We start from the raw sequence: 17,810 nt of genomic DNA, 5'->3' as shown, positions 1-17,810 counted from the left end.
GAGGTGGATGAGCTCTGGGTTCTTACCCCACACAAGCTGCATTGTCCTGATAACACTAATTTTAAATGAAAATGCTTTAGTTGGTCAGGAACAGATTTGGCGATCAGTTAATGGCACTGAGCAGCAGATGGCTGTCGTATTGGGGGCTACCACAGAGTTGCTGGTGAGAGTGGAATGGGAGAGAAAGCAATTCTGGACAAAACAGAGAGCAACACTCAAGCTGCTGATTGTGGGAACCACAAACTTGATTTAGCAGGTAATGCAAAAGTTTTACCAGCGTCCCACGACAACTATTAAAAAAAGGTGCTCAAGACTGCTTGTGCTCACATATCTTTGATTAGATTAGATTTTCCACAGTATGGAAACAGACCGTTCGTCCCAACAAGTCCACACTGTCCCTCTGAAGAGAAACTCATTCCCCTTTCCTATATTTACCTCTGACTAACGCACCTAGCATTGTGGGCAATTTAGCATGGCCAAATCACCTGACCTGCATATCTTTGGATTGTGGGAGGAAACCGGAGCACCCGGAGGAAACCCACGCAGACATGTGGAGAATGTGCTTCGTCGAGATTCAGAAAATATATATCCTTAGAAGTCTGTCGCTGCTTCAGCGCTATCTTATCTTTTGACTTGTCTTCCCAGTCCACTCTAACCACCTGGCAACCTCAGATCACAGACTAAAAATCAAGCACCTTCAGGGAGTTTAACTGTAATATTTTAAATTATTAATCTTTATGAGCATCATAACAATCACCATGGTGGTAACACTGATGGAGTGGTAGGTTTGCTGAATTAGTAATGCAGAGAACCAAGCTCTGGGAACATGGGTTCAACTCCCACCATCATAGTTGATGGAATTGAAAGCCAACTAGCAAATCTAGAATTGAAAGCTACTCATAGTGATGGTGACCATAGCAACTATCATCAATTGTTGGAAAAATCCACCCAGTTCACTAATGTCCTTTTGCGAAGGAAATCTGCCATTATTATCCAGACTGACCTACATGTGATTCCAGACCCACAGCAACAAGTAGTTAATATTGAACTGCTAACTGAAATGGTGAAGCAAGCCAATCATTTCAAGGGGAATTAAGGATGGGCAACAAATACTGCTCTTGTCAATGACCTGCCTGGCCCATGAAAGATTAAATAACAGAACGCCACCAGAAACTCTTCACCTCACTTATTGACTTGGATAAAACATTTGATTCAGTAAATCCCAATCCTCGGTGAATTGTGCTCCAAAGACTTGGATGTCCAAGAAGTCTCATCACAGTCCTGGAATTGTATCCTGATGATATGTCTACAAGTGGGAATCTGAAACAGGTGACACCAAAATCATAACCATAATCGAACAAGACTGTGCAATAACCCCATTCTACTTACAGTATCCTGACAGTGCCTGTTCACCTCAGTGTAGATCACGTGCTCACTCATGTCAGTATTAGATGAGATTCCCTACAGTGTGGAAACAGGCCCTTTGGCCCAACAAGTCCATATCGACCCTCCGAAGAGTAACCCACCTCGACCCATTTCCCTCTGACTAATGTACCTAACACTATGGGCAATTTAGCATGGCCAATTCACCTAACCTGCACATCTTTGGACTGTGGGAGGAAACCGGAGCACCCGGAGGAAACCCACGCAGACACGTGGAGAATGTGCTTCGTCGAGATTCAGAAAATATATATCCTTAGAAGTCTGTCGCTGCTTCAGCGCTATCTTATCTTTTGACTTGTCTTCCCAGTCCACTCTAACCACCTGGCAACCTCAGATCACAGACTAAAAATCAAGCACCTTCAGGGAGTTTAACTGTAATATTTTAAATTATTAATCTCTATGAGCATCATAACAATCACCATGGTGGTAACACTGATGGAGTGGTAGGTTTGCTGAATTAGTAATGCAGAGAACCAAGCTCTGGGAACACGGGTTCAACTCCCACCATCATAGTTGATGGAATTGAAAGCCAACTAGCAAATCTAGAATTGAAAGCTACTCATAGTGATGGTGACCATAGCAACTATCATCAATTGTTGGAAAAATCCACCCAGTTCACTAATGTCCTTTTGCGAAGGAAATCTGCCATTATTATCCAGACTGACCTACATGTGATTCCAGACCCACAGCAACAAGTAGTTAATATTGAACTGCTAACTGAAATGGTGAAGCAAGCCAATCATTTCAAGGGGAATTAAGGATGGGCAACAAATACTGCTCTTGTCAATGACCTGCCTGGCCCATGAAAGATTAAATAACAGAACGCCACCAGAAACTCTTCACCTCACTTATTGACTTGGATAAAACATTTGATTCAGTAAATCCCAATCCTCGGTGAATTGTGCTCCAAAGACTTGGATGTCCAAGAAGTCTCATCACAGTCCTGGAATTGTATCCTGATGATATGTCTACAAGTGGGAATCTGAAACAGGTGACACCAAAATCATAACCATAATCGAACAAGACTGTGCAATAACCCCATTCTACTTACAGTATCCTGACAGTGCCTGTTCACCTCAGTGTAGATCACGTGCTCACTCATGTCAGTATTAGATGAGATTCCCTACAGTGTGGAAACAGGCCCTTTGGCCCAACAAGTCCATATCGACCCTCCGAAGAGTAACCCACCTCGACCCATTTCCCTCTGACTAATGTACCTAACACTATGGGCAATTTAGCATGGCCAATTCACCTAACCTGCACATCTTTGGACTGTGGGAGGAAACCGGAGCACCCGGAGGAAACCCATGCAGACACGGGAGAATGTGCATACTCCAAACAGACAGTAGCCCGAGGCTGGAATTGAATCTGAGACCCTGGTGCTGTGAGGCAGCAGCGTTAACCACTGAGCCACCATGCCACCCCTAAGTAGCAATTAAATGGAAACTCTTGCGTCTCAGGCACCTCCATACCAAATGAAACTGATCACCATGGATACATGATCCACAGTTTGCAGGTCGCTACGGTGTTGTTGCCCACTCAGCATGAGATTCACAAGTTACCTTTGATCTTTTCAATTTGCATACAAGAGGCTTCCCCTGATCTTAAATGTTATTAAAACTCATAGCAACCACAATCTGGTCAGGCAAGTTTTCTGCCTTTCAGATATATTGAAGGAAAGACTCTAGGATACACCATACCTTGGTAGCTATATCTTTTAAAAGGCTGCTGCTGATGAGGGCATCCTGGATCATTCTTCCACAGATTGCAGCAGTGAGTGTTTGACAGCAAAGGTCGCCACAAGGCAACAGATGTCCTAGTGTACAGAATAGTTGTCATCATGTAAAGATGATTTTTTAATTTCAGTTCACAATTAGAAAAACAGAACTGAGAAAAGAACTGTTTGGGTGGCTGGAGAATTGTTACGTGTTTGACAACAAGTAACCTGACATTCATTGCAAGCATTGTTTATACAACTGCTTGTGCACCACTAATTGAAGTGTAGTTTGTAGATGAGCCTGAGCTGAGGGGTTGTGTACAGATAGAGCTTTGGTCTAATTGGTCTATATACTAATGGCCAGTTATTGATGACTAATTTTTTTCTGCCTAGTAACAACCATGTGACTGGTTCTCAGGTAACTGAACAGCTGTTCAGTTCCCTGCAATAAGCCACTTCAGGCCTGGCAGATTAGTTTATCTTTCCTTCAGCTGTTTCCGTAAGCTCTGACTTTTAATTAAGTTAGAGTACTTTTTATAAGTGAAACAGTTGTTCTGTGTCTCTTTCACACTTGTGGAAGTATCTGAAAAAGGATGACTGAGAAATAGCATGAGAGTTATTTCTGTGAACAGGGGTTAGAGTTTTACTTATAGAGGTACATGCTGAGGTCTATAATTGTTTACATAAAGCTACTGTCTGTTTACATGCAATAAATAGTTTTTGTTAAATACGAAACCAGGTCTGTGCTTTCTATCAACCTGGCTTAGACAACAGGTAAATTGAGGAATTTCTGATACTTTTAAAAATCTTTAACATCTGTGACTCCAGGAATTCAAACACACTCCCTCAGTGAGTCATGACAGTCGCCACACTCCTGTACTGCAGTGAGAATTGGACTGTTTATCAGCAACAGTTAAAAGCACTCGAAAAATTCCATCAGCAATAACAACGCTGCATTCTTCGGTCTTCCTGTTCAATCCATTGAGCTAATGCTTGTGTCCTCCTTCAAGCCCATTTGAAAAGTGTTCATGTGAAACTTCAGTAAAATCAATGTCAATACATGGACAAGGTGTCTGAATGGCTGAAAACCATCTCCGCTGGCCTGTCCTGTTTTTTCTCTATCAATTATCAAGAAGCCCATGCTCCAGAGGTGGAGAAGGAAAACCCTTCAAAGACATCCTGAGGGTTTCGCTCAAATGCAGTAGAATGATCTTAATGGGAAGAGCTTGCTACCTTTCTTTTGAAATGGCAACCACATGGCCATCAACTGTATTTGGTTTCAAATCCAAACACCTTAACAATGAGATAGAGAAGGAAAGAAAAAGAAGCAAATCCTGCACTGCAAATCCCACTACCTTGTGAAATATCCAGAGATCTGTGGGTTAGGAATAAGCTTGCTCAGTCACATCATAGAAACTCCTGACCAAGTAGATGTCATTCTCAATGAACGATCTGATGAAGGAGCAGCGCTGTGAAAATTAGTGCTGTTGGATGATAATCTAGTGTTGTGTGATTTTTAACATTCTTAATGGAGGTATAGCTGACAATGTGAAAGGCACTGTATAGACATACAACAATGTTGTTGCTGTTACAACAAATCATTTTGTATTCCAGTGATCTTCATTACTGAAAGTCATCTGTCTCAGACACCTAGTGGGTAGCGTTAATCTGCAAAAAAGTGACCTGGTGACAAATGAGAGTGGCAGAATGGCTTTTTGTTTTTACAATTGTGCAAACTCTGCATTACATTTTGCAAATCAATTAATTCTTGGTGGGGGTGAGGGTGTGTGGAAGCAGAGGTGATAAAATAATTGGCAAAGCAATTGCAAAACATAAAGGGAGAACTGTGATACATGTATCACAGCTGAAAAGGAACAAATAGCAAACCTGTTTAGAGAATATTTCTGGTAGGTATCTTATCTTTAATGCTGCTGTCTCAATGCTGGTTGTGATCTGGTTTTCTGCTGTACCTTGATGAACTCAATTATCTCTTATGCATCACATTTTTGTCTCTATTATGGTGTGAGCTTTGCCTCCTGCCTTCTTTACTGAAAATCAGTGAATGACAACAATTGAGATAATTCATTTTATTTGAATATATCTCGAAGTTCCATTCTACTTTCATCTTGAAGCTGACGTAGTGATGTGCTGAGGAACATTTAATGCCCTCCCCTCAGGTAGGTTTTGGTGGGGGGGAGCATTCTGTTGGATGGGAAGGGGTGGATGTGAGCCCTATCACCTTCCTGCTCTACTTTAATAAAGTCCAAATTGGGACTGGTTCATGGACAGACTTCCCACCTCACTGCTAACTGAGGCCTAGAAGTAGGTAAATAATGCTACTGCTTGATTTCAAACTTAATTGAAAGATACTCAGTGTCTGATCAATGAGCGAAGCATTGGGATAGAGATCAGGGGAAGGCCCACCAAGAGTTGCCTATCCCAACACTGCCCTTCCTGCAGACCTTCTTCACTACACTCCACGCAGCCCTCATCCCACCATCACTCACCTGGGGGCTGGGCTCCCTCAGTAAGCCTGGGCCTTGGGTGTATCTACCATCATTGGCCTGGAGGCAGGACTGCCTCATTAAGCCTGGGCCTTAGGTGCAGCTGCTATCACTCGCACTGGCATGGCCAATGATTCCAGGGAAGGCCCACCCAGTTAAGTACCCTGATATGTAATAGCAGCAGGCCATCACAAAAAAAAGAACACCTGGGATCAGTTCTCTAGCTAGTGAGTGAGACCTCAACCACTTTGAGTAAATGCCCCTTATACTGAGCTGAGGACTCATGGTGAGCTGACTGTTGCTGGATAGTTCTGCACTGTGATTAGCCTCTGTGTTTCATATTAGATGAGAACAACTGCCAGCCAGGATTCCTGTTCCTCATGGTGACTGTGCAGGTGTAGGCCCTAAGTTGTAGAATTTGCTCCTTAAGTCTTTCTACCTTTATTTCTTTAAGGTACTCCATAAAGCCACCCTCTTTAACTGAGCTTTTCGGTCATTTGGGTGGCACAGTGGCACAGTAGTTAGCACTGCTGCCTCACAGCGCCAGAGACCTGGGTTCAATTCCCACCTCAGGCGACTGACTGTGTGGAGTTTGCACATTCTCCCTGTGTCTGCGTGGGTTTCCTCCAGGTGCTCCGGTTTCCTCCCACAGTCCAAAGATGTGCGGGTCAGGTGAATTGGCCATGCTAAATTGCCTGTAGTGTTAGGTGAAGGGGTTAGTGTAGGGGTATGGCTGGGTTGCGCTTCAGCGAGTCGGTGTGGACTTGTTGGGCCAAAGGGCCTGTTTCCGCACTGTAGGTAATCTAATCAAACACTTTTGTGATCCCCTTAAATAAGTGTCTTATATTTGACTAATAGTGTAGAGCTCATCAACAAAACTAGTCTTCCTGTCTTGTAAGGGCAGATTTAGTGGGGTGGAGTAGGCAGAGAATGGGGGAAGGTCAAAAATATTAATCTAGTTAACTTATCTTCCAGTCTTTACTTCCGTTGAAAATGCAGGAATATGTGTTGGCATGGACTCAAGAGGGAAGAAGAAGATAGGAAAGAAAGAAAGCCTGATACCATTTATACTGTCAATCTTAATTCACACAACTGCAACCTCTCAACACTTTATTTTGCTAAAGTGTTAACCTTTGTTACACAGGAGACAGCATTTAATCTAATACTTTGTCTCCCAGGATACTACTCTTGCAATGTGGATTCCGAGTCTGGTGCTGACTGGTGTGGAGGCTTTCCTGTCTATCAGATGTTTCTTCGTCTCTGTTAATTTATTAGGAATCAAGAAGAAGCCACTTAAATCTGACAGGAAACAGGTAAAAGAACCAGACAGTAATACCTTCCAGTCTGATTCATTTGCAGTATGGTTCTCTTGATTTTAAAAAACCGCCTAGATACATTTAGACATCTCTGTTATCATGATTCAAAAATCCCACTCCTCATTTCCCTGTTATTAATAGTTCTGTGGTTGTTAAAAGACATAATAAAGAGGGCTTATTTCAATTTATTGCAATACTAAATGTTTTACCGTAGACCACTACTGACTGGGGATGTAAATTAATATAGAATTGTTTAGTGTTAAATTAGGTTACTTTTTCAAAATAAATGAGAAGAACTTATTTGATTATATGACCTTTTCCTGGCAGTCTTACTTGCAGCTCTCTCTTTATGGTCAACCTTGATTAAACACCTTTTTCAACAATATGCTTAATAAGATGGATCTAAAGATAGTAGACCAAATAGATAAAGAAAATTGTCATTAATTAAGACCAAACTATTATCATATTAAACAGTCATAAACAAAACTATAGCTAAGAATTGAGTCAATCCTTCTCTAAATTTTAACTTTTTTATGGCATTTCCACTTTTGCTCTTTCTTTTAAGCTTATTTTCCCATTCATTTTCCAAAACACTCTTTGATCATTGTGCCTCTCTCCATTTCTCCACCCTCCAGTACTTTAGCCTTTCCAGTTTCCTACTGCAATCCTTCAGTATTTTTAAATCAACCTAGGCTTGACTCCCTGTTAGGTATATCTACACCTTCCCTCTGCTTTTCTTGATATTCTTCAACTGGTTCATTGAGACACTTGCTACTGGCTCATTCCAATACCAGCCCCATTGCCCATCAGATACTTTCTTCCACCATCCCTGCCAGCATCCCCTAAGCAACTAATCTTCCAGTCTAATTCCCCTCTCCTATCCTGACCCTGTGGACCCTGCCAGTGAATAAGCTATCACACCCTTGCACACATCTTCATTTGAAATGCCCATTCAGCTGTGATGGCCTTCATCATCCATGAACTTATTGTAAAGGATTGTGTCAACATAATTGGTTTGACAGATATCTGGCTGAAGAGTGATGACACATTTGTCCTACCTGAAGCCTATCGATCTGTCTGTATTTTCCACAAATTGGCCTATCAATACAATCATTAGTGGTGATATGGCCTTTGGCACTACAGAAGCATAGAAAATAGGAGCAATTATAGGCCATTCAGCCCTATGAGTCTCCTCCGCCATTCAATATGATCATGGCTGATCATCAAGCTCAGTACCCCGTTCCCAATTTCTCCCCATACCCTTTGGTCTTTTCAGCCTGAAGAATTATGTCTGACTTCTTTGTGAAAACATTCAGTGTTTTAGCCTCCAACCACTTTCTGTGGCAGAGAATTCCACAGGTTCAGAACTATGATGAAAAGAAAGTATCCTCACCTCAGTACTAAATGGCCCAATCCATTACTTTGGACTGTGAATACAGAACAGGAACAGGGAGAGGTTGAGTAGGCTGGGGCTTTTTTCTCCCGGAGTGTTGGAAACTGAGGGGTGACCTTATCGAGGTTCATAAAATCTATGGGGCATAGATAGGGTCAATAGCAAAGGTTTTTTTTTCCATAGGGTAGGGGAGTCTAAAACTAAAAGGATATAGATTAAAGTGAGAGGGGAAAGATTTATGAAGTGCCTAAGGAGTAACTTTTTTCAGGCAGAGGGTGGCACCTGTATGGGACAAGCTGTCAGAGGAAGCAGTGAAGGTGGGTCACAATTATAACATTTGTAAGACATCTGGATGGGTTTATGAATAGAAAGGATTTAGGGGAATATGGGCTAAATGCTGGCAAATGGGACCAGGTCAATTTGGGATGTCTGGTCAGTGCAGATGAGTTGGACCAAAGGATCTGTTTCTGTGTTTATGACTCTGTAAGTCTGCTTGCTTTCACTGAAATCTTAGCTGATCTAATAATCCTTAACCTCACTTTCCTGCCTTTTCCCATAACTCCTTACCCCTTTACTGATTATAAATCTGTCTATCTCAGCCTTGATTTTTTTTTATTCATTCATGAGGAATGTTGGCCAGTTGAGAGTTAAGAGCTGAAAATGTGTTGCTGGAAAAGCGCAGCAGGTCAGGCAGCATCCAAGGAACAGGAAATTCGATGTTTCAGGCATAGGGCTTATGCCCGAAATGTCGAATTTCCTGTTCCTTGGATGCTGCCTGACCTGCTGCGCTTTTCCAGCAACACATTTTCAGCTCTGATCTCCAGCATCTGCAGACCTAACTTTCTCCTCCAGTTGAGAGTTAACCATATTGCTGTGGGTCTGGAGTCACATGTACGCCAGACCAGATAAGGATGACAGATTTCCTTCCCGAAAGGACATTTCTGAACCAGCTGGGTTATTTTTTACTGACAATCAGCAACAGTTTTATAGCTATGATTAGACACTTAAATTCTAAATTATTTTTTCAAATTCTACCATCTGGCCTGGTAGGATTCAAACTCAGGTCCAAAGAACATTACCTGGGTCTGAGTTAATAGTCTGTGATAATACCACTAGGCTTTTACCTTGCCCCTCCCGAAACTAAACCTGAATTTCACTGGCCATGTTGGAATTTGAACTCATGTCCCGATAATATTGCCCGGGATTAGTAGCCTAGTGACAGTACCATGATACCACTGCCTCCCCCAAATAGTCTTTAATGACCCAGCCTGTACAGCCCTCTGCAGAATTCCATAGGTTCTCTACCCTCTGAGAGGAGACGTTCCTCCTCATCTTTATCTTCAATGGATGACTCCTTATTCTGAGATTATGCCCTCTGGTCCTAGACTCTCACTGAAGGGGAAGCAACCTGCCCGCATCAAACACCTTAAGAATTTTATATGTGTCAATAAGGTGAAGTTAGTGAGGTTAAGTAGTTTGGAAGGAAGAAGAGAGGAGCTGAAAGTTATTTACTTGAGAAAGACTGTCGAAAGCTGCAGCACAGAGGGATTTGGTCGTCCTCGTGCAGGACTCACACCACAAGGAAGGTGGTTCCACTGAGAAATTTGATTTGTTAGGAACTAGATTAAGATGTGGATTTGCATCAAGATTAGATTAGACTCCCCACAGTGTGGAAACAGGCACTTCAGCCCAACAAGTCCACACCTACCCTCAGATGAGTAACCCACCCAAATCCATTTCCCTCTGACTAATGCACCGAACACTACAGGTAGTTTAGAATGGCCAATTCACTTGATGTGCACATCTTTGGAATGTGTGAGGAAACCAGAGCATCCAGAGGAAACCTACGCAGACACGAGGAGAACATGCAAACTCCACACAGTCACCCGAGGCTGGAATTGAACCTGGATTCCTGACGCTGTGAGGCAGCAGTGCTAACCACTGAACCACTGTGCCACCCCAGCAGGCCATTCTGCCCATCAAGTCCACACCAACCCTCCAAAGAGCATACCACCTAGACCACTACCCTATCCCTATAACCCTGCATCTCCCATGGCTGATCCACTTAGTCTGCACATTTCTGGACACTGTGGGCAATTTAGCATGGCAAGTCCACCTAATCTGCACATCTCTGGATTGTGGGAGGAAACCAGAGCACCTGGAGGAAACCCACACAGACATGTGGAGAACTTACAAATTCCACACAGACATTCGCCCGAGGCTCTAATTGAACCCAGATCTCTGGCGCTGTGAGGCAGCAATGCTAACCACTGAGCCACCATGCCATCAAATTAAAAAGAAGAACCTGCAAGGTAAAATGTCAGGATTTTTTCCTGATCCATAGGTGAACTGGCATATGGAAAATAGATTAAGGAGTTAAATACAGGTTGGCGTGGAATGGGTTTCAATTTCATGAACATTGACTCCAGTATTGGGTAAAAGGCCTGTTCTGGTCAGGCTTCACATGATCCATGCTGTTCCCAATGTCTTGCTGAATCAAACAGCTAGAGGTGTAGAGAGGGCTGTGAACTAATTGGAATTGGAGATTTGGAAGAGGGAAAAAGTTGGCTCAAAACATGAAAGAATATGGCACCATTGCAGGCAATTATTTGAATGATGCCCAGAGTGAATCAGGAATGGACAAAGTATCCAAACAATGAAGCAAATAGGGTGGCATAAGTAGTAACAAGTGGATGCGAATAATTTCTAGGCTGCCCCTAATATTAGCAATGCAGCAGGGCAGAGAATAAATTAGAAGACAATGAAGGCATGTAACAAAAGGCAGTATCTTAATTATAGATGACTTTATCTTCATGTAAGATGGGGAAAACCAAATTGGTAGAATGAGCCATGTGGCAGTTTACAGTGGTTATCTAAATTAAAGAAAGTGTGGTTTATCTGTTTTAAATAAATTTATTTTTAATTGCTGCATGAGGATATCAGTGATTTTACATCAAATCAAAATGTTAAAATATACCTTTCTTCACCATTTGTCCTGAAATGGATGTGAACTTCTTTCTGTTTGGGGGAAAAAAGCCATAATGTTATAAATCAGATGTTAATAAAGTGACCCTGTATAAATGTGCTAAACACATTTATTCAAATGGAGAAAATAACCGGGCACCTAATACAGAACAAAAAGACTCATTGTCTCCATTGCATATCACGTGACTGGAGTATCCTAGAAATGGCTGCCACTCCCTCTCTGACGATCCCACGGGTGGAGTGGGAGAAAGGGTCAAATAACACCAGTTTGTTCAATCACACCTGGCAGCACTTTAAACCTCAAAAAGGAGTGTCACTTGTCGTAAATCTTCTCATAAAACATGGTTGTGTATGCATCAATAAGTTCCTCGGGGGAAGCTAAAATTCTAAATTTGTGGTATATATTCTATAATTAATATATAATTCAATTGCCTTTTTTTAATAAGAAGAAGCAAATATCATATTGAGGAAAGATGGAAATCCTTGAAAATGTATAATTAATCTTCATTCTCTCTCTCACCCTAATTGTTGTGATGAGCTTAGTTTGGCTCCTTCAGCGAATCATTCATGAGTCATCTCTTACTGGATATGTCTTTTTGGTCTCTGTTAGGTGGGACAAAAATCTTTGGAAGAAATTCAGGAAACAGATGAAGACAGTGAGCTTTTGGAAGAAACTACAGTGAGGTTCTGGGTGTGACTACAATCGATCACATTGACTGATGAACAGCTGTGAAAGACAAAGCCCACTTTTCCTGACATATAGGTCAAGTGTAGGTCAAATGGACTTTTCAGACACTCCTATATTTTTGGATGAAGTCCAAATTCATGCTACAACTGCCTCAACAAACACAAAAGCATCAAACATTTGCAAAGGTTTCACAGGAACTTTGTCAGATAATTTTAGATCTGGCTTTGGTTTCCTGGCAATATATCCAGTTTTAATCTATGCATTGTTTTTTGCATGAAATATTATACACTTCTATGCAGCAAATTGTTATGACCTGGGATGCACTGCCAGGAAGGGGGATGGAAGTAGATTCAATAGAAAATTTCAGAAGGGAATTGGATAAATACCTTTGGGAATGGGTAGGGAAGGGAAGGTGGGAGGCATAAAGACAAATTTTGGAGAACAAGCAGGAGGGTGGACTAATTAAATATTTCTTTAAGGACAGGAAAAGACAATATTGATTGAAGCCCCCCCTTTAATGTGTGATTCTTTTATCCAGTGCATTGACATTGTGAAGGCTAACAGGATTGACTTTTACCACAGCAATGTTTACAATCAGTACATTAGATCTGATTCCAAAAGAATACTGAAGCAAAGGCTTTGTACAGTAAGGTTAAACACCTCACTACTTTCTGGTAAATAGTTCCAACGGTTAGTCATCATTCATGAAGTGACAGGAAAGCACATGATTTTTCATTTAGGATTCGTCTTGGTAAATTACATTCACTAAATCTGTCAGCCTTCCTGTGAAAAGGCAAAAAGCAGCCCTAGTCTACTCTGGCCATTTCCTGCCTCATCGGTCAAAAAATCAATAGCAAAGTGATGGAAGGCACATCATCAACAGGGATATCAAGAAGCATTTACACAGTAATAACCCACTCACTTGTGTTCAGTTTGGGTTCCACCAGACCTGCTCAGCTCCTGATCTCATTACAGCTTTGATCCAATGGACAAAGGAGCTGAACACTCATGAGGTGATAGTGACTGCCCTTGACATCAAGTCAGCATTTAAACATGTATAACGTTAAGAAAACTTGACAAAACTGCAGTCACTGGGAATCAGAGGGGAAACTCTCCACTGGTTGGTGCCATACCTAGCAGAAAGGAAGTTTATTCTGTTTGTTCGAGGTCAATCATCTCTGCTATTGTCTATCTCTGCAGGAATTTCTCAATGTAGTGTCCTCAGATGCATTGTCAATGATCTTTCTTTCATTTTAAGGTCACAACTGGGAATGTTAACTCAACATTACATAATGTTCACTATAATTCACAATTCATCCAATACTAAGTTCAGTCCATTCCCGTATGAGCAAGACATTTTGGTTTGGGCTGATAAATGGCAAGTAATATGCCTGTCACAGAGTGAGAGGGAATGGCTATCTCCAACAAGATAACCTAACAATCTCTGCTTAACATTCATTACTGAATCCCCATCATCAACATCCTAAGGAGTATCCTTGATCAGAAACTGAATTGGAACAGCCTTATGGTCTGACTACAAGAGCAAATCAGAATTCTGCATGTAACTCAGTACCTCACTCCCCAAAGCCTGTCCACGAGCTGCAAGGCATAAGTCATGAGTGTGATGGAACACTGTTCCCTTGGGACAAGTGTGACTGTAACACAAAGCTCAACATTATCCAGGACACAGCAGTCAACTTGGATCAGCATCCCCATCCAACACCTTCAACATTCTCACTTTACAACTGACACAGTCGCAACAGTGTATACAAGAGCAGCTACTCAAGTGTCCGTTGACAGCACCTTCCAAACTTGCGACTGCATGATTTTGTAGAACAAGGATAAATGGATACATAGAAACATAAACAACTGCAAGTTCCCCTCCAAGCCACATGCAATCCTGATTTGGAAATATAATCATTTCTTTCCTGTTGCTAGGTCACAATTCTGGAACTCCTTTACTGACAGGAGTTTGTGTATATTCATGATTTGGAGATGCCGGTATTGGACTGGGGTGTACAAAGTTAAAAATCACACAACACCAGGTCATAGTCCAACAGGTTTAATTGGAAGCACACTAGCTTTTGGAGCAGCGCTCCTTCATCAGGTGATAGTGGAGGGATCGATCCTAACACACAGAATTTATAGCAAAAATTTACAGTGTGATGTAACTGAAATTATATATTGAAAAATCGATTGTCTGTTAAGTCTTTCATCTGTTGAAATATCATGATAGTTTCACTTCTTTCATGTGTAAATCATAAAACCTTTTTTTTAAAATGTTGCATTCTCGGGTTAGCTGTTAACAATGGTGATAGCTAAACAATATGTTGAAGGTGTTAGCCCCCTGTGTTCTCTGTCCATGCCGTGATGTTTAGATTGATTCTAATCTAAAAACTGAGGCAACAGAGTTTTACATGAATTCATGCAGTTTTTGAGCTCAGCGTTCTACATGAATGTATGCAGTTTTTGAGCAAAGTGCAATGTAACTCTGCAAGTACAAATTCACCCCACAAGATATATGCGTGCATGTGGGTCTTTGTCTGTCCGTGTGTGTGTCTGTCTGTCTGGATTGGGGGTTGTGAGTGTGAGAAAGTGTATGTTAGTGTGTGTGTAGTGAGTGCAGAGTGTCTTAAGTCTGTGAGGGGGTGCATGTGTGAGTGTGGGAGTGTGTTTGTCTGTAAGGGTGTGTGTGGGTATCTGTGTGCGCATCTGTGTGTATGTGTGTATAGGAGTGCCTGTGGGTGTGTGAGAGAGTGTGTATGTGTAGGAGTATCTGTGTGTATGTATAGTGCAATGGTGGTCACCTGTAATGTGATATGAACCCAAGGTCCCAGTAGAGGCCCTCCCTATGGGTACCGAACTTAGGTATCAGCCTCTGCTCGGCCACTTTTCATTGCTGCCCGTCCTGAAGTCTGCCTTGGAGGATGGTCACCTGAAGGTCCGAGGCTGAATGTCCTGGACCACTGAAGTGTTCCCCAACTGAAAGGGAACCCTCCTATCTGTTGATTGTTGTGCGGTGCCCATTCATCCGTTGTTGTAGCCTTTGCTCAGTTTCCCCAATATACCATGCCTCCGGGCATCCTTGCCTGCAACGTATAAGATAGACAACGTTGGCTGAGTCACTTGAGTACCTGCCATGTACAAGATGGGAGGTGTCCCACACGTAATGGTGGTATCTATGTCCACACTCTGACACGTCTTGCAGCGCCTACCATGACAGGGTTGTATGGAGTTGTCCTGAGAGCCGGGCAGTTTGCTACAAACGACGATCTGTTCAAGGCTTGGCGGTTGTTTAAAGGCAAGTAGTGGAGGTGTGGGGAAGGTCTTGGTGAGGTGCCCAACCTCACTGATAATGTGTTGCAGGTCACGAAGAACATAGCGTAGTTTTTCAGTTCCTGGGAAATACTGAACAACGAAGGGTACCCTGTCAGTTGCAGCACATGCTTGTCTCCTGAGGAGGTCATTACGGTTCCTTGCTGTGGCACGTCAGAACTGGCGGTTGATGAGTTGGGCATCATACCCCGTTCTCGTGAGGGCATCCGTGAGTACTTCCAAGTGTCTGTCACGTTCCTCCTCATCTGAGCAGATCCGGTGTAAGCGTAGGGCTTGTCCATAGGGGATGGCTGCTTTAATATGTTTTGGGTGGAAGCTGGAGAAGTGTAGAATTGTGAGGTTATCTGTGGATTTGCAGAAGAGTGAGGTGCTTGCAATATTGCAAATGGACTTGCAATATTTCTAGAAGGAAACCCACCAACACTTTTTCAAGGACAATTATGCTGGCCTTGTCGCCAACACACATCCTGTGAAATACTTAACTAAACATCAAAGCTTTAGAAGGCTTTAGTGAAGATGCAGTAATGTAGATAAAGCTTCTCCAGCACTCAATTTTTCACTTTCTTTGATGTGTTAGGGTGTTTATTTACAGAGAACATGATTTTATTTGGCATTTCTTAAGAGGATCTTTACCAATGTGAAGTTTCGCAAAAAGGTCATCAAATGGAAGTAGAGAAACCCGAGTACAAATTAGATTAGATTAGATTACTTACAGTGTGGAAACAGGCCCTTCGGCCCAACAAGTCCACACCGACCCACCGAAACGCAACCCACCCATACCCCTACATTTACCCCTTACCTAACACAACGGGCAATTTAGCATGGCCAATTCACCTGACCCGCACATCTTTGGATTGTGGGAGGAAACCTACGCAGACACGGGGAGAATGTGCAAACTCCACACAGTCAGTCGCCTGAGTTGGGAAGTGAACCCGGGTCAGGCTCTGTGAGACAGCAGTGCTAACCACTGTGCCACCGTGCCGGCCACAAATAAAATAACCACACTTACAAAACAAAATTACATCTGTGCCAAAGTAAAAGCCAGCAAGTGCTTTGCACCCCATATTGTTTTTGCCATTATTGTTGGAATTTGAAGATTCCACAGGACTCATGAAATTTGATTAAGGTCAAGCATAGAGCAAACTTTGAGATGGAAGTATAGTTTTATTGTCTGCATTGAGATGTCTCATCTGTCAATGTTACTGCCTGACTGTCAGAGTTTAAAGTGGATAATTTATGCTACACCAACACACCTGAGTTCTGCCTAGTAGATGGTAGGCAGACTTTAAAGAGTCAGGGGATGACTTACTTGAGGCAGAACTCTGATTTTGTTGTGGTAGCCATAGCATTTATTTAGCTAGTCCACTTAAATTTCTACTCAATGGTAACCCCCAGGATGTTGATAGTGGGAGTTTCAGTGAATTGAATGTCATTGGGCAATGGTTAAATTCTTTCTGTTTGGGGATGGTCATTGCCTGCCACTCATGTGGCACGAATGTTACTTGCCATCTGTCAGTTCAAACCCAGACACTGTCCAGGTGTTGCTGCTTTTGGTTGTGGACTGCTTCAGTATTTAACGAGTCGTAGATGGTGCTGAACATGTGCAAACATCAGTGAACATCCTCACTTCTAACCTTACATTAGAGGAAAGATCATTGATGAAGCAATTGAAAATGGTTGGGTCTACAGAGCATACTGAAAATGTGTTGCTGGAAAAGCGCAGCAGGTCAGGCAACATCCAAGGAACAGGAGATTCGATTTTTCGGGCATAAGCCCTTCTTCAGGAATGAGGAAAGTGTGTCCAGCAGGTTAAGATAAAAGGTATGGAGGAGGGACTTGGGGGAGGGGCATTGGAGATGTGATAGGTGGAAGAAGGTCAAGGTGAGGGTGATAGGCCGGAGTGGGGGTGGGGGCGGAGAGGTCAGGAAGAAGATTGCAGGTTAGGAAGGCGGTGCTGAGTTTGAGGGATCTGACTGAGACAAGGTGGCGGGAGGGAAAATGAGGAAATTGGAGAAATCTGAGTTCATCCCTTCTGGTTGAAGGGTTCCTAGGCGGAAGATGAGGCGCTCTTCCTCCAACCGTCGTCTTGTTATGGTCTGGCAATGGAGGAGTCCAAGGACCTGCATGTCCTTGGTGGAGTGGGAGGAGAAGTTAAAGTGTTGAGCCACATGGTGGTTAGGTTGGTTGGTTGGTCCGGGTGTCCCAGAGGTGTTCTCTGAAACTGATCTCCAGCATCTGCAGACCTCACGTTCTCCTCTAGAGAGCATACTGTTTGCCATGGTACTTTTTAAGTAATTTTCAAAGCATCCATGCTATTGCTCCATTGATGTGTGTATCAATGCTGCCACATGGTAAAATCAGTAGTCTACATCAGATTGAAATCATGTCTTCTTATCATTGGTATACCATGACTTGGCATTTGTCGTCA

At 42.6% G+C, this 17,810-nt stretch overlaps 1 protein-coding gene across 2 annotated transcripts in view; it reads left to right on the top strand.

Moving 5' to 3' along the window:
• The window catches only part of LOC132829933 (keratinocyte-associated protein 3-like), a 38,125-nt gene extending 23,799 nt beyond the window's left edge, over nucleotides 1-14,326 (top strand). Inside the window, exons 5-6 of one of the 2 annotated variants that reach the window (XM_060847356.1) lie at nucleotides 6,843-6,977; nucleotides 11,969-14,326. In XM_060847356.1, the coding sequence (XP_060703339.1) occupies nucleotides 6,843-6,977; nucleotides 11,969-12,055 (222 nt within the window). In that variant the 3' untranslated portion in view covers nucleotides 12,056-14,326. The remainder of the gene's footprint in view (nucleotides 1-6,842; nucleotides 6,978-11,968) is intronic. The other variant, XM_060847357.1, reaches the window with a different exon arrangement.
• Nucleotides 14,327-17,810: the final 3,484 nt, after the last annotated feature.

Source organism: Hemiscyllium ocellatum, chromosome 30, assembly GCF_020745735.1.
Source record: "Hemiscyllium ocellatum isolate sHemOce1 chromosome 30, sHemOce1.pat.X.cur, whole genome shotgun sequence".
Lineage (NCBI taxonomy): Eukaryota > Metazoa > Chordata > Chondrichthyes > Orectolobiformes > Hemiscylliidae > Hemiscyllium > Hemiscyllium ocellatum.
Note: the sequence above shows the minus strand (reverse complement) of the source record. Positions and strands in the feature narration are given on the sequence as shown.